Genomic DNA, 27,942 nt, shown 5'->3' with positions numbered 1-27,942 from the left:
TACTCCGGGTGCGGGCCGAGAGGCGCGGGAGCGCGTGGAAACCTCCGGAAAGGCCCCGCTGCGGTGCCAGGCGCGGCCCACAATGCCTCCCGCTGCTGCGAGTTCTTCCGGCGCCCGCGCGCCCGCGGCTTTAGGGGCGCATTCGGGCCCCGAGGGGGCCGCGCTTTGAGGCTCCAGGGCCTCCGCCCGCCGCGGGCGCGCGGGAGGGGACGGGGCCCGCGCTCGCCCGCCGTCCCCAGCGCTCGGTGGCCCCGCCTCAGCTCGCATCCTCCACTGCCGGCCACCATGTCCTCCGCGGCCCGGGAGAGCGCGGGCTCGGAGCGCGGGCGGCCGCCGCGGCCCCGGGCGCTGCTCGGGCTGCTGCTGCTCTGCCTGCGGCTGCCGGGGGGTCGCGCCCCCGGACCGCCCCCCGCGCCGCTGTCCGAGCTGCACGCGCAGCTGTCGGGCGTGGAGCAGCTGCTGGAGGAGTTCCGCCGCCAGCTGCCGCGGGAGCGGCCGCAGGAGGAGCTGGAGCTGGAGCTCCGCGCGGGCGGGGGCCCACGGCAGGGCTGCCCCGGGCCGGGCGGCGGCGGCTACCGCGCCATGTCCGACGCCATCATCCGCACCAAGGACTCCCTCGCGGCGGGCGCCAGCTTCCTGAGCGCGCCGGCGGCCGTGCGGGACTGGGGGCAGTGCGTGGCGGCCTGCTGCTCCGAGCCGCGCTGCTCCGTGGCCGTGGTGCAGCTGCCCCCGCGGCCCGCGCCCCCGGCCGCCGCGCTCGGCTGCTACCTCTTCAACTGCACCGCGCGCGGCCGCAGCGTCTGCAGGTTCGCGCTGCACCGCGGCTACAGCAGCTACCGCCTCAGCCGCGCCCCGCCAGGGCCGCGAGGCCTGGAGGCGGGCTCCCCGGCCCCCGCGCGGGCCTCGCCGCCGCCGGGTAAGCAGGCCGCCGGCGGGGCTGCGGCCAGACCACTGGGCCCTGCCCGCGTGGCACCTGGCGGGTGGCGGCGCCTGGAGGGCGCGCAGGCGGACCCCTGGGCCCTCGGCCCAGTCAGGATGAAACGCCCGTGTTCCGAGTTAGCTTAGGCTCGCGCTTCCAGGAGAGACGGGGGTTCCTCAGGCTTAGGGCTGGCTCCTGAGAAGCCCCGCAGACCGAGCAGGAGCAGGCGCGCAGGGTGGGAGAGAGGCTTGGGGAGAGCGGCTGATCTCCGAGGATTCACGGAAATCCAGTTTAAGAGAGAGAAGCTCAGAGAAAAGAAAATCTTTTTATAAGGCGTGGTGGTGTCAAGAAATCGCAGAGCACAATCCAGTTCCGCCGCATCACGCACAGCCCGCCTCCTGGCTGGGTGCTCCCGACTCACGGTGCCACGCGCAGTTGCTCACCAGGCGGAAACGGGAGAGAGCCTGTCTCGGGTATTTTTGAAGCGGGTCCAGTGGGTTCCCATGAACCGCTGTTCCCTTTGAGGGTGAAAAGAAGGAACTTGATTCTATACAACAGGAAAGTTTGAGGCACAGCCCTTTTTTAAGAGAGCTAAAATGTTGCTTTTCAACCAATGGTTTTACTTCCCGCAGATGTTCAGAATGACAATCAGGACACGTAAAAGGAGGCGCCAAAAACTGCAGCATTGGCTGTTCAGGTCAATGAAGGAATGAAACTTTGTGGTCGGTTCAGTGTGTTTGATCGCACCCTCTTGCTGTTTGCTTTATAATAACACGGGAATGATGTTAACACAGCAAGATTAGAGGAGCGGCCTCAGCCGGCCTGCAAATCTGGAGTCTCCATGACCTGCAGGTCCACTGAGGAGGGCCTGGAAATCTGTGTGCACAGTGCCCTGCCCACCCCCCACCCTGGAGGAGGCTCAGAGCCCTTGTCAGGGGAGCAGACATTGAAGGTGGCTCAGTGACCGCCTCATCCTGGAGGCAGACACTGGAGGGACCCCAAAGTTTTCTCCCTGAAGTGGGGGCAGGAGGCACTTTTACATGGACCCCCCACCAGCATCCCTGAGCTTGCCCCATGGCTGTTACACATATACCCTTTCCTCTCCGTGTAAACACGGAAATCCCCAAAAATCTCAACAGCAAAAAATCAAAATCCCTCCTCCTTGTTTTCAGTGCACATCTGGAAGAAACCGACATTGTCATCAGCTCATGTGGAGAAAGACTAGATCAGTACTTACCAAAAATGATGAGAATCATATTGAGGTTGTGGATCATTTTTGTCTACATTGTTGAGATTAAAACAAAACAAAACACATTTAAAAAAAAAAAAAAAATGATGGCCCTGGCTGGTGTGGCTCAGTTGGTTGGGCATCAGCCCATGCACCAAAAGGTTGTCAGTTCTATTCTGGTCAGGACACTGGCCAGGGTTGTGGGCTCCATTCCCAGTAGGGGACATGCAGGCAGCAGCTGATTGATGTTTCATTCTCACATCAATGTTTTTCTCGGCCTCTCCCTTCCTGTCTCTCTGAAAAATCAATTTAAAAAATCTTTAAAAAATATATATATATATATAATAAGTGATGGATTTTTACCCGTAATACGTAAGGCTCTCTTTTAGTCTGACCCCACTTTTGTAGCTTGACTTCAGGAGGCCCTCCTAATTTCTCAGCCTCAGCTATATCGCAGTATGGATTCATGTTCTAGAATCTCTTCATTGTCATTAAGGCTCTGTGTACAGCAGTGTGTGGTAGATCAGATTAGTGAACATTATTATTATTATTTATATAAATGCCACCTTGATATGCTCCACCAAAATTGGTGTGTCTTACCTCTATAGATCTTACCAAGTATGTTTAGTTCTCAAAAGAAATCACTGTTACCGTAGTACTTAACATTAGTTTATTACATTTTTTTTATGATACATATTCAAAATTACATTTATCTTGTTATTGGCAAGTCAAATATTTTTCAGTGTAGCATGATTTTTTTTTCCCCCTCTTCTTATCATTTGTTTATTTTAGGCCTGTTTCTGGGTGGATAAGCTCTGGCTTATTTTTAAATGCGTTGTACCATGTAATTTGCCTGGACTTGAACTGAGAGGGGAATGGCTATGTTATTTCAAATACAACAGTGACCAATTTAGAGGCTTTGAGGATTCCACTGTGTTCATAAATCATCTCTCACAGTTCACCTAAAGAAAAGTAAATGATTAAAAAATGACCTTTTTTCCCCTCCCGGGAAGGCAAGATTAATTAGTTTTATAACGTGTGGGATATTTCAGCGTTTACCTGATTCTTCCATCTGAAACCTTTGGGGTTAAATCTTTGAGGGTTTAAAAAATATATATCTCATTAGCATTCATTGCTGTTTATAGCATATAGTTTTATTTCAGTTTGTCTACTTAAAAATAGTATTTTAATATAAATTAAATGCATACCCTCATGTATTACTGCTGAATTACACGATGCTTTCCAAAATCATTAAGTGGTAAACCGTTGTGTGAAAAGCAATGAACCTTCCAGAACCAAAGGGGAGTTCTATAAATCTCTATTAAAGGGCCCATTAGCAATGCAATTGTCACACCTCTCCTTACCTAGGAGAAGCAGAATAAAGACATCAGGCATGGATCTTTGCTCAGAGGTGGAAAAACTCAGCAAGTTTCTTCTTAGGCAGGGGTTGCTTATGCGGTTTATTTAAATCTGAGTTATGAGTCCACATTGTTTTAAATGACTATAAAAATGGGACTCATTATGTTCTCAGCAGACACACGTGCCCTTTGGCAATACCAAGTGTGCTTATTCATTGTAACATGCTCGTTAAAAAGTCACCTCCCCTTGAGGCTGGCAGCGCCATTCTCATTCAGCAAAGTCTGAGCTCAAAGAGCTGCAAGCTCCCAAGTCCTCTGTTGCTGGGCCTGGAGAGAATCTCGGGGTGAGAAGACAGGGCTGGACAGGTGGGTGTCGCTGAACATCCCGAAGGGAACGGTCCCTTGGAGGATTTTCAGATTAGCATTCTCACTGCAATGTATCAAGAGTGACTACTCCCTGTTGCCCTTTGGGAAACTACCAGGATTGCGGCTGACCCCAGACCTCTGGCACCAGGACATCTGGGGCCCTCAAGTTTGCTTAGGAGACAACTTTGGGCGCGGAGGCAGAAAGGCAGTGCCTTCCAACATCATTCAGCCTAAGTTAAGGAGGACCGGGTCCAGGCCAGCATTTGGACCAGAGCTTTGGCTCTGGAGGACAGGGGAAATAGTAGATGCGTTGGGTGAGCTTGCTAATAAGAAGCTTACATCAATTAACATATTCACAGCTCTGCTCTTAGGAATTCAGCTTTTCCTACCAGTCATCACTGAAGCTGCCCTCAGGAAATAAGGGTGTCCCCCTAAAATGTATACACACTTCAACAGCTGTTAGCTCAGGGTTTTTTTTGTTTGCTTTTTGGTTTTTTTTAATCGTCACTCTAGGATATTTTTCCCATTTCTTTTCAGAGAGAGTGGAAGGGAGAGAGAGAGAGGGAGAGAAACATCCATGTGAGAGAGACACATCAATTGGTTGCCTTCCACGCATGCTGGGTTGGACTGAGCCTGCAACCGAGGTACGTGCCCTTGGCTGGAATCGAACCCGGGACCCTTCAGTCCACAGGCTGACGCTCTTAACCACCGAGCCAAACCGGCCAGGGCTGATAGCTCAGTTTTGCAAATGAAATGTATTTTAATAAACACTGCCTTTATCATTATTCAAATTGTGTGTATACATTTTGGGGGATACCCTCTATAAGTAGCCTTAAATTACTTAGTTCCATTCTAGATCGCAGGTAAATACACACTTGTTTTGCTATTGTGGGACAATTTAGAAACTCAGCGTGCTGACTTCTGTTATAAAAGTTAATTAGAAGCTGTGAACTTTTTTCCTAGATGAAAAACTAGACTCCGTAAAATTTTATGTGGGCTTTATTTTGTATCGACCCAAGAACTTGCCTTAACTTTCCAAATTTAATTTATTTCCCATCCATTGGACAATTTATATCACTCCTGTTTAAAAAACTTGCAAATAAGCTCTATTAGAGGTAGATTTGTGTGCTTTTTTAAGGTTTATTTCCAGAATTTTTAAACTTAATTCATTTAACTGAACTTTGAACATAAATGGTTTATAAATTAAGTGAAAATGTCACTCTAAAGAGTAAAACTACTCCAGATTTACACATTGGAGGGCCCAGTTCACTGTCTTAAACTCACAAGTTTGTTCTCGCTACTGCTCTCAGCTGACACTCCACACTTCAGCTTGTAGTTCAGCCAAATTCCATACTCCTAATTTATTGCTGTTTGGTTTATTATGTAAAGGGATACAATGAAAATTGACAAGAAAATAACTCAGTCACTATATATTTTCTTAGCAATTCTTTGCTGGACTGCATCTATTCTAGCAAACAAGATACCTCTTAATTAATTAGGAAAAATAGGGCATCATCTCTCCTGTGAATTGTTTTCTTTGACAGAAAAGGATGAGCCCCCACTTAGCAAGGCCGGGCAGGATGTGGTTTTGCGTCTGCCCACAGACGAGCTGATTCTGGATGGCCGCGAGAGCACAGACGACCATGCCATCGTCCGGTATGCGTGGGCGCTGCTGCAGGGTGACCCCGCCGTGGACATGAAGGTAATTCCTGTCGTCGTTGTCATGAAAACTGATGTTTCAGGGAAGCTTTCTTTGGTTATGTCCCTCCACTTACGTTCCCAAAATGTCTTTTAGCTAGTAGGAGAAGTTACAAAATCGAGAAAGTATAAAAGTGATTGTCCAAAAAATGGTTTATTCTATAAATTTACTTTTCTGCTGAGTAAACAGTGGTCCTGATCCTTTGTTTTGAAGCTTACTTTGTTCTGCTTTTTTTAAAAAAATCCTCACTTGAAGATATTTTTTCCACTGATTTTTAGAGAGAGTGGAAGGGAGGGAGGAGAGAGAGAGAGAGGGGAACATCGATGTGAGAGAGACACATCGATTGCTTACCTCCCCGATGAGCCCCGACCGGGCTGAGGATTGGACCTGCAGCTTCTCTAGAGTACAAAAAAGCTTCGAGGAAAAAGACACGTGATTTGTTTTAATGACTCAGATCACTCTTTACAATTTTGATTTCTTCTTTTCTTAGTTCACAGTCCAGGTAGAAAATCTGAAACTTACAAAGGAGCATAAAGAGGAACAGAGCAGTAGAACAAAGTCATTTTTCTGAAGACCCAGGGGCGCTCCCTTCCCCAGTGCCTAGGCCTGCTCGAGGCGGCCGAGAGAACCATCTGCGGCCGGGGCCGGGGGCTCCGGAACGGCCTCCACGGGCTTTCACCCGCTGGGCTGGGCCTGGCTGCCAGGGCTGCGTGGGGAAGGAGCTCCTAGTGAGCAGCTGCGCACTGTTAGCAGCGTTTCCTGGCTTGGGCGGATAAACTTCTTGCAGAGCACTTCAATTAGAGAAAGTGGGGGAAATCTGTGTTGGTTTTCTAGGGCCTCTGCAACGAAGTTTCATAGATTGTGTGGGTTAAACAACCTATGTGTATGTTCTCACGGTGCTGGAGAGGGGAAGTCCAGTGGCAGGGTTGGTTTCTTCTAAGGCCTCACTTCTTGGCTTGTAGTTGGCTGTCTTTTCCTTCCTGTGTCTTCATCCGACGTTGGGGAAGCAATGGTTTATGTTCTATTGAAACAAAACCGAAAACGATCACCTAGTGCCTCAGGCTGGTTGACGTACACTGATTTCCTCAGTGGTCATGCAGTCTTAGCATCGGGCTGGCCCCTTGTTCCGCACGATAACCAGCCTCCCACCCATGTAAGAGCCCCTTCTATGACCTCCGTTCCAGGGGTCTCCCACTCTCCGCCTAGGTATCCCCAGAGATGAACGCTCACTGCTTCACCTCAGGTCCTGTGACATCTTTAATCAGCTGTAATTATTAGGCAGACAGGCTATGCCTCCCTGTGACTTCTGTGCATTGGTGCTGGCTCTTCTCTTTGGAAAAGCACTGGACACATCTTTCTTTATTCTGTGTGACAGTCCCTTAGCTCTTTTGGAAAAAAATGAACGTCACCACTTGGAATGCTCTTCTCAGAACACAGTCCTCCCCCTTCTCTCAGGCGTTCTTCATGTGAGTTGATTTCCAGACCATCCACCATCCAGCCTCTTCTGGATTTTCTCAGAATCATGCATGCTTCCAAAAGTCTGTCACCCTCCTTGAACCCCATATGTCAACTGAAGATATGTGTATCTGACACAGATATCTGCTCCTGTGATCCAGATATTGTCTCTACTTCTATTAATGAAGCTTAATTTATGTAAACTATTTTGGTAGCTGCATCACGTGCATGTGGAGTTTTCCATTAGCAGGATTACCTAAAACCCGCTTCACCTTTACACTAACAGCTGCCCTGATGGCCTCCCCATCTTTCTTGTGAAATTGATTTATTGAACCTGAGTACAGGCCCTTATATTTCTCCTTTTTACATCTCAATAGAAATAATTTTGAACTTTCAGTGTCATCCATCATGTTTATTCTCCTTTTATGCATTGTGTCAGCTGCAAAACTAATATATCTCTACTGAAATCTCTGAGAACTAAGGTTGATGAGGAAAGGTGCATGGACAAGTGGCTGATCGGACACGAGCGAGTTTCCCTGAGATGGACACTCACTATTAACTGGCACTTCTGGCATCTATTTGTTCGAGCAGCTACAAACTTGCCTCTGTTGTTTAGCTTTTCATCTATATTACTAAGGCTTTATTCTGTAAATGATGAATTGCGTATAAGGGTGTTAAATAAAAATAATGCTGATGATTTAGTATTTAATTTATTGAAGATATTTATAAAGGAGCAACAAAATTAGATATTTCTTGTAAACTTTTAGAGCTGACGCCTGTGCCTTCAAAAGGAAAGTCTGGACCAATTCCCCAGTCAAGTTTATACCAGTGATGGCAGAGAGACCTGAAGTTATAAAACCATCATCTAAGTGACAAAGTCTGTGATGGGATAATGCCCCCAAAAGTAAACTCTCATCCTACGATGACTTCATCATAATAAAGCCATATTGACTGAGCAATTTAGACATATCTGTAATCCTCACAGCAAGCTCACTGGTAGTACACTCCCATGTTGTGGATTAAGATTGTCATAAAAAAGCTGTGAATGGCAAGAGGTTACTGAGCTTCTTTCAAAGAAATGCTGGGGGTTATAGAGCAGGTTTTTCAAGGTTAGCATTTATTAATTATAGAAAACAGATAGTAATGCAAATGGTTCTTGTCCGTAGAAATGCAAATAATTTTTATATTGAGATGCAATTGATTTCCTTCCTGTAGAAAAGTGGATTTCAAACATGACATTTCAGCAGTCGTAGGTATTAGTCTATTAATGCATTCATTTCAGTACCTAGCAAGTACTAATAGCAAACTTGGTTCAGTTTTTTGTCTACTAGGAATGTTCTTTCAGCATCCCTGACGGCTTACATATGTTGAGTTCTCTTTTGAGTCAGTGGGACACCTTATTGGCTCTCTCTTCAATTACGAGTTAAAATCCTTGACACATGTCCATACCATACAAGGTGTCCCCCCAAAATGTATACACACTTTACAGCTGATAGCTCAATTGATGTTTCTTTCTTTTCAGATTTAACCCATTGGAATATATAATTATTCAAAGTGTGCAAACATTTTTTGGGATGCCCTGTATTTGTGCGCGATCATGGTTTTAACATTTTGAGGATTTTCCTGTCACAGTAATGAACAACCTTCAGGGGCTACCTGTCTGGTCCCTTTTACCTTGGCAGCCTGATTTTACACCCCAAAATTTCAACAAGAGAATTGGGATCCTCAAATCAAGTCGCTTTTCTCCTGAGAGTGGGCTCCACTGGCTGGGCTGGTCATGCTCACCCCCCTCAAGCTGCCCAGTGGGGTAACCGGGGAGGCAGCGGGGCACTGAGGAGGGGCAGTAAACCCCGTGTTGAATACCCTTGTTCTGAAGCCCATGACTGTCCCCCCACACAGGAGCCCTCACTGGTCAGACGTCCCCCTGAGTGCCTACCCCAGCCCTCCTCTCTCGTCTCCCATTTGCCCACCACCTGCACAGACTCTCGTCCCCTGTGGGAGAGTAGTGAGCCCTCCCTTTGTCCTGTAACACTTTATCACCAGGTTGTAGGGCCTTCTTTTCACGCCCAAATGACCCATTCGGGTACTCAAGAACCAACAAAAATCAGTGAGGTTCCCACCCTAAGGAATTTTTCCGCCGCCGTAATTAGGATAAAATTCATAGCTCACCTTGTTCAGCACCTAGTGGGTGTCCAGGACTGTGCTGAGCACCTCACGTCGGGGCAGCTCATGGCCCTGACTTGGCTTCTTCATTCATGGAGACAATAGGAGAGACTGTTGGTCAGAACCAAGAGGCTCTCCACTAGATTTTAAAGTTATGCATTTCCTGTCCTGGAAAAAGATATTCTACATCCACTTAAGTGAACATGAATCTAGAATACATTTCTTAAATGCAAGAAGGCACATATTTCCAGGCAGCCCATTAGGTGATGAGTTTCATGATTATTCAACATAATACATTTAAACCTGAAGAATGTAAAATATGACCTTTAGGAACACAACACAGGGTTGAGGATTTCAGGGAGATTTGTGGTTCATTAAATCGTGAATTGATTTATATTCATCAGCTGTGGGGAAATTTCTAGCTAAGTGATTTCAGAATACCACGTATAACAGAAGCTTGCCAAAGGGTGGGTGTTGTTTACACCAATAACTTCATTATTAAGTTTAAGCCAGTTGCACACTGGCTTGCCTGCTTTACATAGTTAATTTTGTAAAGTAGATCAGTATAATATCACCTCAACTGGGACCTGTTTGAGAGTGAAAGAGTGCGGGTTTAATAATGACACCAAGACAACAGAGATAAACTGGGACTATCTTGAGCAAACAGGAACATGAGTCATTCTTGGATGGTCTGAGGTTTCCCAATCAGTCTGATTTTTAAACCACCCTCAATAGATAAAAATAGTATTTTAAAACTGAAGCTTAGAGGTCCTGGCCAAGTGGCTCAGTTGGTTAGAGTGTCATCCTGATAGCCAAGGTTGAGGGTTCAATCTCCAGTCAGGGCCCATACATGAATCAACCAATGAACGCATAAATAAGTGGAACAAATCTATGTTTCTCTCCCTCTCTTTTTCTCTCTCCATGCCTCCCTTCCTCTCTCTCTAAACATGAATACATTTTAAAAAATAAAAACTGAACCTTAAAGAAAGGTTTTGGGAAATTAACAGAAATAGAAACAAGTATATTGACTCGTTTGTCATAGGGCAAAAAAGCACAAAATAATTGTTGAATTTCAAATAGCATCAAGTCTCCTTGTGTGAGAGGTATTTTATCATTTATTTGGGATAGAATTTGGGTCAATACTGAAAGTGCCCACAAAGGGAAGTAATCACTGTACATTAAGGAGATGATTAAAAATTGTATTTAAAGACTTTATAAAAATTTAGAGAGCAGGGTCTTCAAGGTAGCCTGGAGTTGTGTAACCAATATACAAGGTTCTGGAGAACCTACGGTGATCTCTGAAGACTAAAGGCTCTTGCATCTGTGGTCTTCTGTGTGTTGGGTTCATTTTGCTTCCCTCTGTGGAACTCTAGGGCATGTTTGTGATGAAAAGTAAATAGAAAGAAGAGCAGAGCCTAAACATGTGTTGGCCTGCAATATCTAGACAATTATGGCACCAGTTCATTTCCTGGCCTCAGGATAACTGCCTCATTTGTCTCTTCACAATACGTGTGGGGAGATGGCATTAGATTTTAACAAGGATTATTATGTTCTTCAAATAACTAATATCGATCTCGTACAATTTTGCAAGTGGATTAGTTGACACGAGGCAGAAAGCTAGAATACATTTGCATTCGTTGGGTCAGTGGAGTCTCTCGCTGAAGTATTTTGTACCATATTATCTCATCATGACTAGGTAACCGATTACACCCAATTGCCTTATCTACTTTAGAAGCAACTGTTGGAGTGGAGGGAATAGTTAGGCGTTATTTTGTAGCTAAGCGTATATAATGGTACGGTGTATAGATGTAGGTGTGTGTGTAACTTAGTGTAAATAAACCCAACTGTATTTGTTGACACGAGATTCTATCTAGGGAGGTGGAGGTGAGTTAGAACAGCAAGCTGTCATACCTTGGTGGTTTGCCGGAGGCCAGACTGCAAAGGCTCCAGCAGATCTTGGGCAGAGATTAGAGGCTCCTTGTTTTTACTAAAGGTAATCTCTGCCTTCAAGTTACAAATTGGGTATGTTGCGTGTATGTGTGTGTAAATATATATATTTGTCCTGATTCCTGACACTTCAGAAATGTTTATAAAATACTATAAATCCCTTTCAGTGTCATATAAAGGTGAGGAGATACCTGAATGTCCATCTTACAGTTTTATATATTCTAAAAATCTGATTTCAAAGAAAGACAGCCTTTGTTCACTAAATCAATAAAAAAGGCCAGGGAAGGGATATTTGACCCAAATAGAGCTAAGTTTCAGTGCACCCAGGATGTTGAAGGTCATTACCATGGCCTGGATCCAGCCCTAGTGTTTCCTGCATTGGAGAGGAGTTGCCTAGGAAGGCAGAGGGAGGCATCAAAGCCCAGCGCCCGGCCGGCATGGCTCAGTGGTTGAGCATTGACTTATGATTTAGTAGATGAGGTTCGATTCCCGGTCAGGGCACATGCCCGGGTTTCAGGCTCCATCCTCTGTAGGGGGCGTGCCGGAGGCAGCCGATCAATGACTCTCTCATCATTGATGTTTCTTTCTCTCCCCCTCCCTTCCTCTCTCTCCGAAATCAATAAAAAACATTTAAAAAAATTATTCCCCAAATCACACCGTGGAACTGAGCCTCAGAAGCTGTTGCTCTCGCCATGACCGGGAAGCTGCTTTGTCAGGAGAGCAGAGGATTAAGGCGGTGCCCTGGGGTTAGGGAGTGAACAGGTGCCCATGAGGGGGATCAGCGAGGAATCGCTGGGAGAACTTGGACACGGAAACAGCAGCCAGGGAAGCAGGGGGTTCAGAACACAGGAGTGGCCAACCTTGTTAAATACAGTAAAGTTTTATTTTAAAAAAAAGGCAAGAGTAATAAGTATTGTTGACCTTGCCACTAGGTGACCCTTGCAAGGTCAGTTAGTGAGTTTGCCAGCGCAGTTTCTGGGGGATAGTGGAGAAAGCAGCCAGGCGGGTGAGATAAACGGTCGATGGGAATGAGCACGGGAGCAGCCTGTGCGGCACTGACAGCCCTTTCAAGGGGCGGAGTTGAAATGGAAAGGAAATAATACTGCAGCTAGAGAGGATCAGGGAGGTTTTATTTGTTGTTGTTCTATTTGCTTGGTCAAGAGGAACTTGAGCTTTATAATAGCAGAGAGGTCAGAGAGGGAAAGGGGTCAAGGATTAGATGGAGGGTGGAGTGTAAGAAGGCGACAGCTCATCCAATGACTGGAGGAAAGGAGGTGACGGTGGGACAGATGCAGGTATCGTGGTGTGAATGGCACCATAACTGCAACTAAATAATTGTCCTAACTTTCTTCTCCAAGTAGATGAGGTCACCTGCTGAGAAGAAAGGGCTAGATATTGGGTGTGGAGCTGGGAAGAGGTACAGGTTTGGAACAGTGGCTGTTGAGGACGAGTGAAGGCTTGTCGGTCAAGGGTATTGTCAGCCCAGATAAAACTGGAAATTGTGAATTCAAAGTAGGGCCAACCTGCCAGAAGGGGGTATGACTTAGTATTCTGCAGCCTTGGGCCGGGCGGGAGAGGCCGGTCATGGGGCCGTTGCACTGGCTTCCAGTTCAGGACGACGTTGGCCCCGTGTCTCGCATGTCCTAACCGAACGTGGTGTTTCCTGTTTGGGCGGCAGGTGCCTCAGTCGGGAACCCTGAAGCTGTCCCACTTGCAGGAGGGAACGTACACCTTTCAGCTCACTGTGACGGACACTGCCGGCCAGCGGAGCTCCGACAACGTCTCGGTGACAGTGCTGCCCCCGGCCTTCTCCACGGGAGGTGAGAAGAAAGTCCTTCCCTTGCCTTCACAGTGGCCAACAGAAACCAGAAGGATGGTATCGGATTGGCATCTTATATTCTAACTATGCATTCCATGGGCTCCTGCATTTTATTTTTGGGTGTTGTTGAATGAGAAACTCTCTACTGAAAATGTGATCACAAAAGTGGGCTCCACGGTACTTTGGGAAAGCAGCACTGCCGGACTGGGGTGGGACAGGACTGTGCGCCCTGGGAACCAGAGAGGCTCCACCTTTCTTTGACTCGGTTTCCTAAAAGACAATTATCGGCTTTTCTAGGAGAGGATCTAGTTTAAAGGTGGGTGGTCTGTCTGACATATATGTTCAAGAGTGTAGCAAGGAGCACATTTAAGACAAATTCAAATATATGAAGTGCGTGTGTCAGTTTAAAAGAACTATTTAAAAATTTTCATGGAACCCTAGCCAGATTAGCTCAGCAGGTGGAGCTTAGGCCTGTGGACTGAAGGGTCCCGGGTTTGATTCCAGCCAAGGGTACGTACCTGGGTTTCAGGCTCGATCCCTGGCCCCAGTAGGGGCGAGTGTAGAGGCAACCAATCGATATGTCTCTCTCTCTCTCCCCCTTCCACTCTCTGAAAAGCAATGGAAAAAATATCCTCAGGTGAAGATTAAAAAAATTTTTTTTCATGGACACGACACAGGTACACAGATATTACGTTAATAATATAACTTCCATGTGTATGACGGTGCTTATATTCTGTCGTCCAACGTTCAACCATTTATCTTATTTATGTATGTGTCTTACTTTCCCAAACATCTACATTTCTAAGATTAGCCCATCAAGTTAAAAAACATGGAACTTGGCAGCACTAAAGGCACAGGCGTCCTGCAGAGGGAGGCCCCCACTGTTCCCTGTGGAGAGGTGCTGAGAAAGTGTGTGCCTGAGGCTCCTGGCATTCAGTCCTGGAGTGGGGCGCCCCGCAGGCCTGGTCCGCACCCCCGTGCACTGAACCTGCACCGCCCCTCGCCGTGGCTCTGGTGAATTAGCAGCACGTCTCCGACAGCCTTGATTGCTGAGTGCTTAGATAGTAATTAAGCCCGCAGTTAAATTAGAAGAATAAAGGGAAAAAGACTGGAATAGGACTGTGACTGACTTGAACCATTGCTGATCTTGTCTCCCACCAAAGCCCACAGAGATGCAAGCAACATTTGTAACTTGAGACTTGAAGTTCTCATTTAAACATTCCTATCATTAAAATTATTAATTTTGGGGGGGATGGGGAATCAAGCTCAGACTCATGAAAAGAAGGAAGAAGTGGATTAACTTTCTGGTGTTTGTTAGTGATCACAACAAACAGAAGGGGCATTTAAACCAGACCATTGCCACTACAGCCATCCCATGGTAATGTGGTTTATCCCCAAACTGTGACCACAGGGCGGCTCTCAGGGCATAGGCAAGTTCCACACATTCATCCTATTGTGTAAATGTTTATGTAAAGCAGAACTTGTCAGGTGGTGATGATATTTGAGGCCCAAGACCAGCCGTGCTCTGTTCAAGGATGCGGTAAATGGCTAATGACAAAGGTCAGGTTGCTGTTCCTTCCATGAGGTGCCATCTCTGTGATGTTTGCTCCCACTGATGGGTGTGTCTGGAAATCAGGGTGCCTGGCGGCTGCGCCTGCTCAGATCTGTTGCTGACACTTCCCTGGGTGCTGTATTTGAAAAGAAAACCTCTGTACCCATGTGTTTACTGAGTAAACTGTTTAATGAATTGGGAAAAAAAAGTGAAGGAAGATGATTTTAGAATCCTAAAGACTTGGCGACCTTGGTAATTTGCCTTCCCCAGGGAATCAGAGCGTGAGCAGCATTCAGAATGTGGGTGGCTGACTGTCTGTCCAGCCAAAGTTTAATCTGACTGTAAGGAAAGAGAGGTGCGTGCACATGAACAGGCCAGAGACCAAACAGCTGCCCCCTGCGCTCTGGGAGGCAGGGATGGTGAGTGGAGCCTCAGCCCAGCCCCGATTCAAATAGGCCCTGTGGACTTATTGCGGCTGCACAGGACCAGATACTTACTCAGAACATTTTTTTAGTGCCTTCATGTGCTGGGCCTGCACCAGGGCCTTTAAACACGGCATTGGTCCAGCCAGTCACTCCCCAGTGTAGGGCTGCTGGGCCAAGAGGGCGGGTCTCCTGGGGTGGATTCCTGGCCTGGGCAGGGACAGAGTCAGGCACTCGTGGGAAGAAGACAGAGAACCCCATCACCTCTATGGAAATTAGAGGTGCCTGGGAGGGAGGCCGGGCCTGTGCTGGTAACAGGCTGGCGGCTAACACCTCACCCCCCATTTGTTCGTCCTGAGACTTACTCAGGCCAATTTTCCAGGCTCCAAAGGTAAATGGCCAGTTCTACATTTCTGGCCTTTCTCCAAGATACAATAAAATGCATTTGAAGTGAGTCATGTGAATCACTTCTGATTACTGAAAGGCCTCTTGGGTATAGGTCTAATGTAGGCAACTTTACATAGGAAATAAGGAAGCCAGCTGTATTCCTAACGGCCCTCTGGAGTCACTCACTGGTTACATTGGTAACATACTATGAATTAAAGTTAATAAAACACCACGTGGAGACATTGAAAACCAGAGATGGGGATCAAGAGGTGTTTCTCTCCCCTTTATTGTAAATATTGATCTTCTAGTTAATGACCCAGCTGTAATGGTAACCAAGGGTGGCATATTGTGGGGTAAACAAGACAAGCACCTACCTCTGCGTAGGTGATAATAACTTGGTACAGTTTTGGGTAGAGAGGCTGCATGTTTTCAAGCTTTGGGAAAAATAATCTATTCAAAGAGCAAGTCAAGGTGGGCTGCCAGGATCGGTGAAGGATCTCAAGAAGGCTGGGCGAAAACTTGCTCTAAAAACCATGGACTGGTAGCTTTTGGGGAGATCATACCCTGAAACCAGAAGGCCATTGCTAACACCCTGAAATCCTGGAATGAGACCCTCACCTCCAGGTTGGCTACTCTACTTGAGAAACCACCTGCCGTCGACTGGGCTTACGACAAGGCCAATGTAGTGAAGGCTGGCTCGGTAGATGACTGAGAAGAAGTTTAATGCCCTGAAGGTCCCTGTGCCAGAGGACAATACAGTGCCCTGGTGGGTTCTGAAGAGAAAGAAGATGTGAAAAGTTGTCCTGAGTTTTTGTCTCTCAAAGAGCAGGATTGAGCAAGACGAGAGAGAGCTGGAGAAGATGAGGAACATAATTCCATTTGATCGGATGACCACTGAGGATTTGAATGACGTCTTCCCAGAAACCAGATTAGACAAAAGGAAGTATCCCTACTGGCCTCACAAGCCAATTGAGAATTTATAAATTTGAGTGTAGGAGGAAGCTCTGGCCCTTGTATTATAAACTCTGGACATTAAAAATAATTATATAGTGAAAAACAAAAACAAAGAGCAAGTCAACAAACACTTCCAATAGGGTCTAGATTAATGGTCTCCAAATGGGATCCCCCACAAATGGTAAAGACATTTTCAGGATGGAAAAGAAGACACCAGGATTTATGTTTTATGAATTTTTAATCTTTTAAGTGCTCAGTATATTTTGTAACGTGGACAATATGCTAGCATAGTAGTACATGAATGTTATTTATAGATTGGAGATGTGTGTCCACCAATATGTTATTGATCAGGATGCACGGTCAGAAAAGTTTGGAGACCACCAATCCAGAAATAGATGGATAAATTATAAATATGGATCTAGCTCCAACACTACTGAGAAGTAAATAAAACCTTGATATATTTAGGATGATTTTTACATCATGAGCTTGGGGACTGTGAGCAGTAGTTGTGTCCTGCTTGGTGTTCAGAGTCCCCTTCGCTTTTCCTCATAACGCCTTCCCTGTGGTGGAAGCAGATTCTCCTTTCTAGGCCGAGGTTCTCAGTCACAGCTGAGGGCTCTAACTTCCTCTTCTTTCGCAGAAGCTTTAACCATAATTTCTTTTCTTTACGCTCTTCTTCCTCTTGCATTAATTACCTTCCCATTTCCTTGCGCTCAGATGGACTTCTTTGCCAGTCTTTACATTGAACTGCTCCCAGTGGAGCCAGCATTTCGCTTGAGCGTGTATGCTATGCTCAGCCCCTGGTCTCAGTGGAATAGCATCGATGACCACTGCCCTTGTCCTGACAGATTGTCTAGTCCCTGGAAAATTATGGAACTCCTTAGGATCTACTTCCAGCCTGAAATCTTTCATCTGCGTTCCCAGTAACAGGAAGTCCCCCAGTTGTTATGTAGCCAAGACTGGTAGAGTTGGCTTAATCTAGAGTGGGGGATGCCTTTGAAGAAAATACATTGTAGCTCCTAGGAATTGCACTGTGGATAAAAAACTCCTAAAAGCTCCAAAAAGGAGGAAATTTCATTATTTAAAGAAAATAAATTCATACCAGCTAGTATCTTAAGATTCTGTTTATTCTTTACTGCACCAAGGAGGTACAGTAGTCAACAAATAGGGTGCACTAGTAAAAAGTTACCCTGTTAAAATCATTCCTTAGGAAACAAGAATGTGAGACATAGCCTGTGCAAGGTGGCCTGCCTGATAAAACACAGCCAGCCACCCCCGTGCCGTGCAGGGTATGACCGAGGCAGAGGTGGCCGGAGGAACTTGTGCTGCAGAGTGAGGCCCGAGCGAGGGAGCCCAGGCCGGGGCGGAGAAGACGGAGCTGCTGCGTCCCTTCCCAGCTCGCAGGCGGTGTCGGTGGGCTTGGAGAGCAGCCCTGAAGTGAAGCCCTGGTGCTTCCTGAGAATTAAGTGCCGGGCCCCGAAGAGGCCCCCTAACTTTCCGGAGCCTATTGTCCAGCTCCCATTGTTAGCTGCTGCTTCAGTACCCGCGTCTTTGCCCAGCCGCATTCCTCCTGCGCTTAGTCTCCGCTTCCCTGCCCTCCTGTGACCTGAGTCTTGTCTGTAAACAGGATGCTTGAAGGTCTGCTCACGCTACCACTTCTTCTGTGACGACGGCTGCTGCATTGACATCACGCTGGCCTGCGACGGAGTAGAGCAGTGTTCTGACGGGTCTGACGAAGCTTTCTGTCGAAACTGTGAGTCAGCTGCGTGGCACTTGGGGGGAGAGAGGACGTCTGTATTCTCACAACAACACGCAAAGTCATAGCTCTTTGTCTGCCCGGTTTCAGGTATAACTTTATTCGAACAAGCTTTGCTTCAAATCAAGCAGCATTTATTATGAGTCTAAAGCTCGTGGCGAAGGTCAAATATTCCACATTGCTTACGTTTTTCAGAAATCATTTTCAATTTTCCAAAAGATTCTTCACCACCCTAAAAATGCTGTATAGTATATGCTTTTTAAAAAAACTGCAGTGAGTTAACATTTTGTTTTGGTAAATTTTTTAGACAATTTATGACATGCTAGGATGTGGTTAAGTCTTCCGCAAAGCAGTCTCCTGTCATATAGGCATGCCAAGTGGGAAAGGAAAGCTGCAGAAAGTTAATGAAGTGCTGGTTTGAGGAAGGATGTGGTTTAATCTCACAAGCTAAGGTTTGAAAGTTTTGTCTTTGTCAATTTGTGTGACATTTAGAAGGTTAAGTATTGGAAGGAGAGAGGTTACTTACTTGAAAATGAGAGAGAAAGTTCTCATGGGACTCTGACATGTCTGAAATGATTAGGTTATTATTCCAAAATACCCATGACTTCAAATCTACTGCAAATTTCATGGTTTTAGTTAAAGTTCAGGAAAGAAGCCCAACAACTACCTTCCTCTTTCACGCTTCAGTGAGCCCTGAACGAAAGACAGTGACTCACACGGCCACTGCGCAGCCTAGAACCACAGGACCAAGCAAAGAGGCAACAGGGGGCTTCTCGGCAGAGAAGTCTCAGAAAGCCACTGATCCAAACCTGCCACCTGTGTTACCAGACACAGAGAAGAGGAATCATTCCACCTTTTGGGGACCAAAGATTCAAACTGACCCTGTGATGCCAGGTAAGGACTTGAGACAGATTCTCTGTAAAGACCCTCATTTTCTATAATGACACTTGGCTCAAAATTAAGGTTATATTTGAAGAGTATTAAGGAAATATCTTAAAAGAAAGAAGAGAGTTAAAATGAAGAATTTGGCTAAAAGAAAAAATAAAACATGACATTTGCACTGATTATTTATAGTAAGAAACACCTACCTACTTAATACATTCATACATTGATACCTAGATACACACTCCAGAGGTATCAATACATTAATTTGTGAATAAGTGAGAGTTAGAACATTTTAACACCTATATTAAGGAAACTAATGCCCTAAGTGTTAAATTTTAGGTTATTTTGAGTTGAAGCAGTATAACCCCTATATATTCATGTAAATCCTCTTTACACTAAGCAAGTGAAAGTAAATACTATGTCATGTTGGTTATTATTATTTTAAATATATCTTTATTGATTTCAGAGAGAGGAAGGGAGAGGGGGGGAGAGAGAGAAACATCAATGATGAGAGAGTCATTGACCAGCTGCCTCCTGCACGCCCCTGACTGGGGACCGAGCCCGCAACCCGGGCATGTGCCCCGACCGGGAATCGAACTGCGATCTCCTAGGTCAATGCTCAACTGCTGAGCCACGCCCGCCCAGGTGACTCTGTCATGTTGAAATGGTTGCATGTGCTAGTAATTCAGTGTTATGCCTGAAATTTAACTAAATCTGTAACTTTTAATTTTTAAAACAAAGCTAGTAAGATTTTAAAATACATTCACACTGTTGAAGCATTACAGGATTATATCATTTTCATTTTTAACACATTTATATGTGTACAATTGTATGGCGTGTGAGAAATACAGACTATCACATTTATATATGCTTTTGTGAATATCTTCTCAGTTTTCAAGCTCTGCATACTTTAAACTGAAATAATCTGTCATTATTTTAATAATTTCTTTATGAAATTTTTTTGTTCATTGCAGAAGATCCAGAAGATGCAAATAATAAAAAGGAAATGGCTTAAAATATCAGCCTTTATTGAAAACAAATTTTAATGTTTTGGTGTATTTGCTTCCAATATTTTATCTGCTTTGTAGATTTTAAGTGCCTTCGCAGGGCCTTTCTTTTTGACTGGTTAGGTTAAGTGCACTTCAGATGCCCGCTTTGGTCAATTCCTTGTCGAAGGAATTACCGCCACCTAATGGGCAGATCGGTCCACTCCAGCCCTGCCTTGGGATTTCAGTCGTTTTCTCCACATGGAGAAGACAGCCACCTGAGAAACAGAGTCAGGGGAGCCCAGGTGTTTTTGGCAGCAGGGAGGAAGAGCTGATGGAGAGGACCACGTGTTTGAGGCCAGGGTGGATGAACTCTCGCTACGTCTCTGTGGCAGAGAGGCCACGTGAGCATGAATGAGTTCACTGGGGGCACCGGGGAGAGGTCTCAGGGGAGCATCTCAACAGCGCATCCGGTCTGGGGTTTGCCGGCACTAATGGCACCCACTGGGCCTCTGTTATCTATCTCCTTGACCAAGGTGACTTAAGCTACCCACTCTCAGGTTGGGGAGAGGTGTAAACCATCTGCTCCTAAGTGTCCTTGGTTAGGGAAGATAAGATCTTGTGATTTATTAGCAGGCTGTTAATTGCTTGGCCTTGTTTAACTATTTGCCTCAGTTTCCCTTCTTCCACTTGCCAAGGAATTTCCTAGCTTCTTACTATCCTCCCTCAATCCCAGCGCTGGCTCCTGGGGAGTGAGGACTCAGCCTCAGAGTCATTTTGAAAATAATGCTCCAGACGGCCACCGTTAGTAAATGGGAGTTGCTGCTCAATTTGAAATATATTTGCACTCTCTGTTTTTGATAGTAAGCCTTTGATTGGGCTATGAAGATGTAAGGAATGGAGTTTCAGAGATGCGGAGAGACTGGATAGCCAGTTATTTCTAATATATATTCTTGTTTCCTAATTACTAAAGTGATATGCATTTACTCTCGAAAATTGGAAAAATACAGGAAAAAAAATTTAAATCGTCTAGCAAAACTCACCGGTAACATTATGTTACATTTTTCTTCTGGCTACTTTTATTTATACACATATGTGCACACATTTATTTACTTTTAACAAAATTAGAATATTATTTTTACAAAACTTTTATTTTTCTTACTTATGAGCCTTTCTATGTGTTATTAAATATCCATCAAAAACCCATGTTGGAAAACCAGGGTAAAGAAAGGGGGACAAGAACAGAACTTGGAAATGTTAGAAAGGGCCCTCAGAGCGCAGGGCTTTGTTTACACAGCAGCCATCACCCCCACTCCCACCATTACCCCCAGCTTCCAGTTTCCTGTGAGTTGAAATGATGTTATACTCAGCATAACATAAATAGATTTAAAAATACAGTACTGTTCATGACCTAGGCCTGAGTGGTGCAAGGATCATCAGCCAGTGGAGTAAATATGGACAAGTTAAATCTGCTGCCTCCTTCCTCCCACAGACATGTTTTGAGCATAAAAAAACTTGACTCATTTTAGACATGCTGAAGAGATGCGAAGATTAACACTAGTGATGCAGTACAGCAAGTAATGAGAGGCAGCCTTTCATCTATCGCATTGGCAGAGGTGAAAGTATAATTAATGCTTATGAGAGTACAGAGAAGCAAGTCTCATGCCCTTTTAGTGGGACTGACTTTACAATGTTCCATTATCCAGTTGATTTGTAATCCTTAGCAAATGCATGTCTATTTCTTAGTACAAATTACCAAATAAATTTATATGGTCCCTCTAAATAGTCTTATTTCAGCTGCAGGTGTCCTGAATTTTCTGTTGATGCCGTATGAGCGAAGAAGCTTAAAAAATCCTTTTTTGTTTCTCCATAAAATCCCTCGTGTCAGCCGATCATTTCTATTTCATGGACATTAAGGATTATATTTCCCCAAAATCGCACTTGAAATTACACCACAGCATGAGGGTAACTTTACTGACTCACTAGTTATTATATTGTCAATGGAATAAGCACCCGGCTGCTATAAATTACTAGAGAGAAATGACAGAATGGCATGGCCATGGCTCGTCAGAACCTGGGATAAAAATTCTAGGATTTTATCTTTCTTAACACCTCCTCTCAATAGTATAACGGAATAGAATGGTTGACAATTAACAGCATGTCATTGAGTCAGAGGTCCTGGTTTCCACCAACAAGCAGACACACCTGAACTGAAACCCAGCCCGGGGCCCACTTACCGTGCGAATGAACCTGGGCGCGTGCTGAACCTCTGAGTCTAACCAGAAAACCGGGCCGGGTGAGAGAGGACAGCATGTCTGTGCCTTTTGTATGCGCTGTTCGTTTCTATGAAGAAAAACCTTTCTGGACCGTTTCTGCTTTTTCATTTTACAGAGTTCAGAGACTACCCTTGACTTTTCTAGCCCAGTTCTTTCCTCCCTCCTCTGGGGTGGGGGTGGAGCCCTGGTACCGTGTGCTCGTTCCCCTTTCTCTGTCCCGTGGTTTTGTACCAACCACACACTCTGCTTATTAAACTGGTCACATTAGTTATCCAGTGTGTTAGTATCAATCATAGGCCTATATTTATTAGAGAAATAGACCCTGTAAGTCCTTTCTTTAAGTCCACCCTAAAAAAATAAATCAGGCTGTATTCTCATGTTTGTTTCCTAAAGTTTCTGGTGTACCCTCAACGAGTGTTCTACTTATTTTCCACAGATAGTGGCTCCTCAGGGAAGAATGGAAAAGAGGAAAATTATATTTTTGAGTCAAAGAGCGATCCAGGAGGAGAAGAACACCCTGCCCCAGAAATAGGTAAATATATACCTTGGAAATGCATTGTGGCATATTAAGAGTTGCAGAATCACATACCCTGTAGTTGAGGATATTAGTTAAAGCTAATAACAAGAGCAGTGATCTGTGGATCAGAGCTGCAATCTCCCCTCCTATATCAAGCGTCCCCGTTGGGCTCTTACACAAGTCACCTTGCATCTTTGACCTCAGTCAGCTTCCTCTTTTATAAATTGACTGGGCTAGATAATCACTGTGCTCCCTTCCAGGTGTAACCTCCTGTGGAAAGAGTAACATTCATGGCACAGCGGTTAGAACATGGGCTCTAGCTCTAGAACCAGACGCCAAGGTTCAGATCCCTGCTCCACCACTAAACTCTCTGCCCTTGGGCAGGTTATCTTATCTCTGGGTCTCAATTTCCTCACGAGCAAGATGGAGCTAATAGCTATACCTGCCCCACAGAGCCGTTAGGGAGAGTAAACGGGACAGTTAACAGAAAGCATTCAGCACAGTGCGTGGCTCATACAAGGCGCCATATAAATGATGGCTATTACGATTGAGCCATTTATGATACAAGAGTAAAGGTCTTAGAGGACCCAGTTCTCTCTCCAAGTGTCCTCGTAACAAAGACAGAAGACAACAGGAACAGGGAAACTGTAGGAGGTGGAGGGAATATTCAGTAAATGGAAGAAAAGCATCATAATTCCATAATCTCGGTTGTATTTAACTAGAAAGAAAACACTTCCTGCATAGGCCCGTAGAAAGTCAGGCTTTAGTCCTAAATCCCACAAACTAATTAGTGAAAATTTAGGGGAACAAAATAGGATTCTTAAGTTATAAATCCAAATTGAGAAAACTTTCTCTTTACCTTAGAGTGTTCTTTGTAAGTCCTGGACAATATTAAATAAGAGACGGCCAGAGTATTCCAGATGTCAAACACCTAGATGCAGCCCAGTCTGCTGTTCTGCTGGCCTTACCTGTCCCAAGATATGGGAATAAGAGCCCCTCCCAGTCACATGAACAGAATACCTGATCTGTCCTTAGCTGGTTGCTGAGAAAACTGTCATGACATGGTTTAAAGGGGTTAGAAAATTTTCAATCTCAAACTACCCAAACTGAAAACATTGAACAGGTACTCGAAAGTACTTAAAAGTCGAGAATAATTTTCAGTACTCTAGCAAGTACTTTTTAAATTTTTTATTTTATTTCTTCCATCATTTATCCCCTCTATGCCCTCTTCCACCCCCACCCCCCAGTCACAAGGCTGTTGTCCGTGTCCATGAGTTTCTCTCTCTCGCTCTCTCTCTTCTTTCTAGCAAGTACTTTATGGGAGATTCCGTTTTCGTCATCAAAGCATTAAACAGGAATCCGATCTGACCGTTCAGCAACCTCGTATCTGACTTAGCAAACAGAAAATTCCCCTAGATTGTATGTCTGTCTCATTGTCACCCTCTCCCCTGAACACTGGTGCTCATCCTTAAATGAGTGACACACATTTAGAAGGGCAGCCTTTGGTCATCTCCCTGCCCCGAACAGGCAGAGGTTGACCCAAGTCTCTCTCGTCCCATTCCTTTGTAACATCCAGCCTACGGGGCTAGTGTGGGACGATGCAGGAGGAAATGACACCGTCGTGGCGCTTAGCCACTTCAGAACTGCCTTCCTCAGGGAGGCCATTAGGAAGCCCGAGTAGCCAAAGCCGAGCTGTCGGCGCCGAGAAATCTGCAGTGATTCCCGAGTCCTCCGAGGGCTGGTGAGTGTGGAACGAGAGAGCCAGCTGTAGGGTCATATCCTAGACGGTTGGTTTATCACAGATTTCTGTCTTTCCCAGTTCTCTATGGGACTGTCAGCCTCACCCAAAACTTGGGTACCCAACAGTCACTAACACAACTTCCACAGCCCCTCCCCCTGCGCCCAGACTCCTCCAGACAGAATCTTCTTCAGGAGTTTTACCTGGGACGCTACAGACACCCCAGTAGTTGAAATGCCATCAGTATGTACTTGGCTCTAGGTCCTCGTGTCTTGGAGAGGCGGCCACTCAACCTGGAACCAGATTTAAGCCCTGAAAATCAAGCTCTGGGGAGTGAACTTCCTCAGCTACCTACCCTCGGCCGTAAACCCTCCTCTGTGTTCGGTTTGCATCCACCCTCTCCCTTCCCTCCAGCAAAGGACGAGAGGGCCCTCTCCCCAGGCCGGGCTCTCCCCCACCTCGGGGCAGCCCCTTATCTCCTCGGGTGCATTTCTGCATCGTTTATTAGCCCTTCTATGTTTCCACTCCATTTCTCTACTGGCTCGTTCCCCCGACAGCTGCGGACGCGGGGATCCCCCCAGTAGTGTCCCTCAGCCTGCAGCCTCCCTCTGAAGGAAGCTGCAGCTGCTCAGCCAGCGGCCCCCTGGGCTTCCCCTCGCCCGCCTCTCCGGCCCCTGATTCAGCGCAGCACTGTCCCTCTTAACGGTCTCCCTCCGTTCCCGCAGCGCCTGTCCCTGTGGGTGCCGTACCATCTCTCTGACCCGTATTTTTCTTTCCTTCTGGTCTTCTCCTTTGTCCGCCCCCTTAAATGTCGGTGTTTCTCAGCGCCTCCTTCCTGGCCTTTCTTCCTTCCCCTCTGGCAATCTCCCTCACTTCAGTGGCTGCAGCCGCCACCTGGATGCTAAAGGCTCCCACCCAGTGAGGCCCAGATAACCCATGAGCCTAACAGAAAACCCCACCCGGGTCACCTCTGGGAATCTCAATCTGCAAATGTCAAAAAACAAACTCATCTCCCCGCCCACCCACAGCCCCATCGTGCGGCCAGATCCCTCAAGCAAAGGTCCAGTGAACCGGATACGCGGACCCCTCCTCTTACACTTGGACTTCTTATTGCATCTTTTCACTTCTGCCAACCCAGACTTGAGGTCACTAAGAAACCACCTCCTTTACCTTTGGAGCAGTGCTGGACCACAGTGGTCTTGAAGCTGCACCGTCTGGGGCTGTGTCCGAGCTCCACCTCTCACCATACAGACAAACCAGTGCTTGATTCTTGATGCCTTGGTTCCCCCATGTGTAAAGTGGGGGTGAGAATTCTACCAACCCACGTGGTGGTTGTGAGTTACCTGAGTGAAGCCACAAAGCGTGGAGGACAGCACTGGCGCTCTTGGCATTAGCGTATTATCTTTGATCACCAGCACTTAGCTCAGTGTCCGCACGCGGATGTTAACGCAGGGGGATGAATAAATGAATGAAAGAAGAGGTTATAGAGTCGGCTTATGCAATGGAGACTTTGCTCCTCTAGTTCCATCAGCTGGCAAGACCCTAAAAATAGCTCCACCGTCTCATCTGCAAGACTGGACTGACCACAAAGTAGGTCAGACTAAAGATAGGGCCTCCTGAGCTCGGCAAGACTCATCTGCTTTTCCACAGGCTTGACTTTTTTAGATTCCACATATAAGTGACATCACATAATAATGGTCTTTCTCTGCCTGACTTATCTCAGTAAATAAGTCACAGAGAGCTAAATGTGCAGGATGATTATAGACAATATTGGACTGTAATGATGTATGTGATAAATGTTGCTTCAGTGGCAAGTGGACTGCGATATATAAATGTATCAAAGTAACAGGCTATATATCTTAAAGTTATCAAACGTAACATATCAAATTTATCATATTAAAAAAAAAAAAAAGAAAGACTGGCCCTAGCTGATTTGGCTCAGTGGTTAGAGCATCGGCCTGCAGACTGAAGGGTCCCGGGTTCGATTCTGGCCAAGGGCGTGTACTTCGGTTGCAGGTTTGATCCCAGGCCCCAGTCGGGGTGTGTGCGGGAGGCAACCAATTGGTGCGTCTCTCTCACATCTCTCTCCTTTCTGCTGTCTCTGAAAAGCAGTGGAAAAAATTTCCTCAGGTGAGGATTAAAAAATAATAATAAAAGAAGGAAGGAAGGAAGGGAGGGAGGGAGGGACAGCGTAGCCCAGGGCATGCCCTGCTCCTCCCAGACTCCCGCAAGCCTCCAAAGGCTGCTTCCAGGCTGGGTCTATAGGAACCACCCCACAGCAAAACCCTGTGAAGGAAAATTAAAGATGTTTTTCCCCTCAGCTACTCTTAGCCAAAATCACACCAGCATATTTTGAAGTTAGTTTTCAGCGGTGGTTTTACTGGTTGAAAGTACGTTCCCTGGGCTTGGAAAAGGAAATGAAAATGTAAAGCCCTAACCAGAACAGAAATCACTTGTTTTAGGAGAGAATGATCATAAATTGGGACACCATAAAGGTCACCTGTGACCGCAGTGAAGTTTCTTGTGGTTACAGTGTCTACACAGGACACTGGTGACCACACCCTGTGACAGGATGTGGATATGAGGCTGATCTGACTGATGCCATCAAATTCTGTCGTAACCTGGTAGAGAATGTGGGTTTAAAGAAGTCTGGGTTTGAGACCTAGACCTGCTACATTCAAGCTATGTGCCCTTAAGTCCATTAATCTCTCGGCGCCTCGAGCTGCAAAATGATGGTAATACAGGTATCTACTTCAGGGCGTTCTTTCGAGTACATGATGCCGCATGCGAAGTGCTGATCAATGCCGCTGCTATCGATCGCTGACCCCCCCTCCCCACCTCCGCCCCGCTCACAGGTGCGGTGCTGCCCCTGACCCTGGGCTTGGCCATCGCGGCGCTGCTGCTCCTCATGGCCGCCTGCCGACTGCGCCTGCTGAAGCAGAAGCTGAAAAAAGCTCGTCCCATCACATCCGAGGAATCCGACTACCTCATCAACGGGATGTATCTCTAAGTGTAACTTAAGTAGCTGGGGCAAGGACGTGTTTCACTCGTATCTTATCCATATATTGCGTTTGGGATATTTAGAATTTGTTTTTAACTGGGCTAAGAAAGGTATGGAAAACCCAGAAGGCTCTACAAGCCCTAAACCTTTGTTCTTATTTACTGTAGAAAGATTTTCCTTGGGCAGTATGTGGAATGTTTTGAAATTTAGAGGAGTCCATACGGTTAAACATAAATCTAATTCTGATTTACATAAGCTGCCCCTGAAAATAGAAATTTGTAGTTAGCCAAGGCAGAAAACTTAGTATCTCAAGAGATGGGCTCAGACAGCAGTGCTAACGACCCTTTACTTTTTAGAAGCCACGGGCCCCTGGCCAGCCCGGACCACCCCGTGCACAGCTTCCCCTGTTCTGTGGCCCTCCTGTCCCTCACTTGATGCTTGCACAGCTCTCCTTTCTCTTCTCCCCTTCAAAACCTGTTTCTGAGAATGGATCTCAAGCGAGCTTACCTTCAGT

The 27,942-nt window shown here is 46.0% G+C and overlaps 1 protein-coding gene and 1 pseudogene across 2 annotated transcripts; both read left to right on the top strand.

Moving 5' to 3' along the window:
* Positions 1–285: 285 nt before the first annotated feature.
* LRP11 (LDL receptor related protein 11) lies at positions 286–27,942 on the top strand. 2 transcript variants are annotated; one of them, XM_087817197.1, is made up of 7 exons: positions 286–916; positions 5,416–5,573; positions 12,814–12,955; positions 17,897–18,022; positions 18,713–18,919; positions 22,609–22,704; positions 27,283–27,942. In XM_087817197.1, exons 1-7 carry the CDS (start codon positions 286–288, stop codon positions 27,435–27,437), a joined length of 1,515 nt encoding a protein of 504 aa, XP_087673323.1. In that variant the 3' UTR covers positions 27,438–27,942. The 2 variants fall into 2 exon arrangements, with proteins under 2 accessions (XP_087673323.1, XP_087673324.1); XM_087817198.1 differs by having other exon boundaries at positions 286–927; positions 5,427–5,573.
* LOC107545723 (ATP synthase peripheral stalk subunit d, mitochondrial pseudogene) lies at positions 14,872–16,298 on the top strand (annotated as a pseudogene).

This window comes from Miniopterus natalensis, chromosome 5 (assembly GCF_054644295.1).
Source record: "Miniopterus natalensis isolate mMinNat1 chromosome 5, mMinNat1.hap1, whole genome shotgun sequence".
NCBI lineage: Eukaryota > Metazoa > Chordata > Mammalia > Chiroptera > Miniopteridae > Miniopterus > Miniopterus natalensis.
The sequence above is the reverse complement of the archived record's forward strand: the minus strand, read 5'-3'. Positions and strand labels throughout refer to the sequence as shown.

What these genes read in the sequence shown, in the direction of transcription:
- LRP11 (XM_087817197.1), top strand. Translation starts at nt 286, where the DNA reads ATGTCCTCCGCGGCCCGGGAGAGCGCGGGCTCGGAGCGCGGGCGGCCG. An exon ending in CGAAGCTTTCTGTCGAAACT is followed by an intron (nt 18,023 to 18,712) that starts GTGAGTCAGCTG and finishes TTCACGCTTCAG; the next exon opens with TGAGCCCTGAACGAAAGACA. An exon ending in AACTGACCCTGTGATGCCAG is followed by an intron (nt 18,920 to 22,608) that starts GTAAGGACTTGA and finishes TATTTTCCACAG; the next exon opens with ATAGTGGCTCCTCAGGGAAG.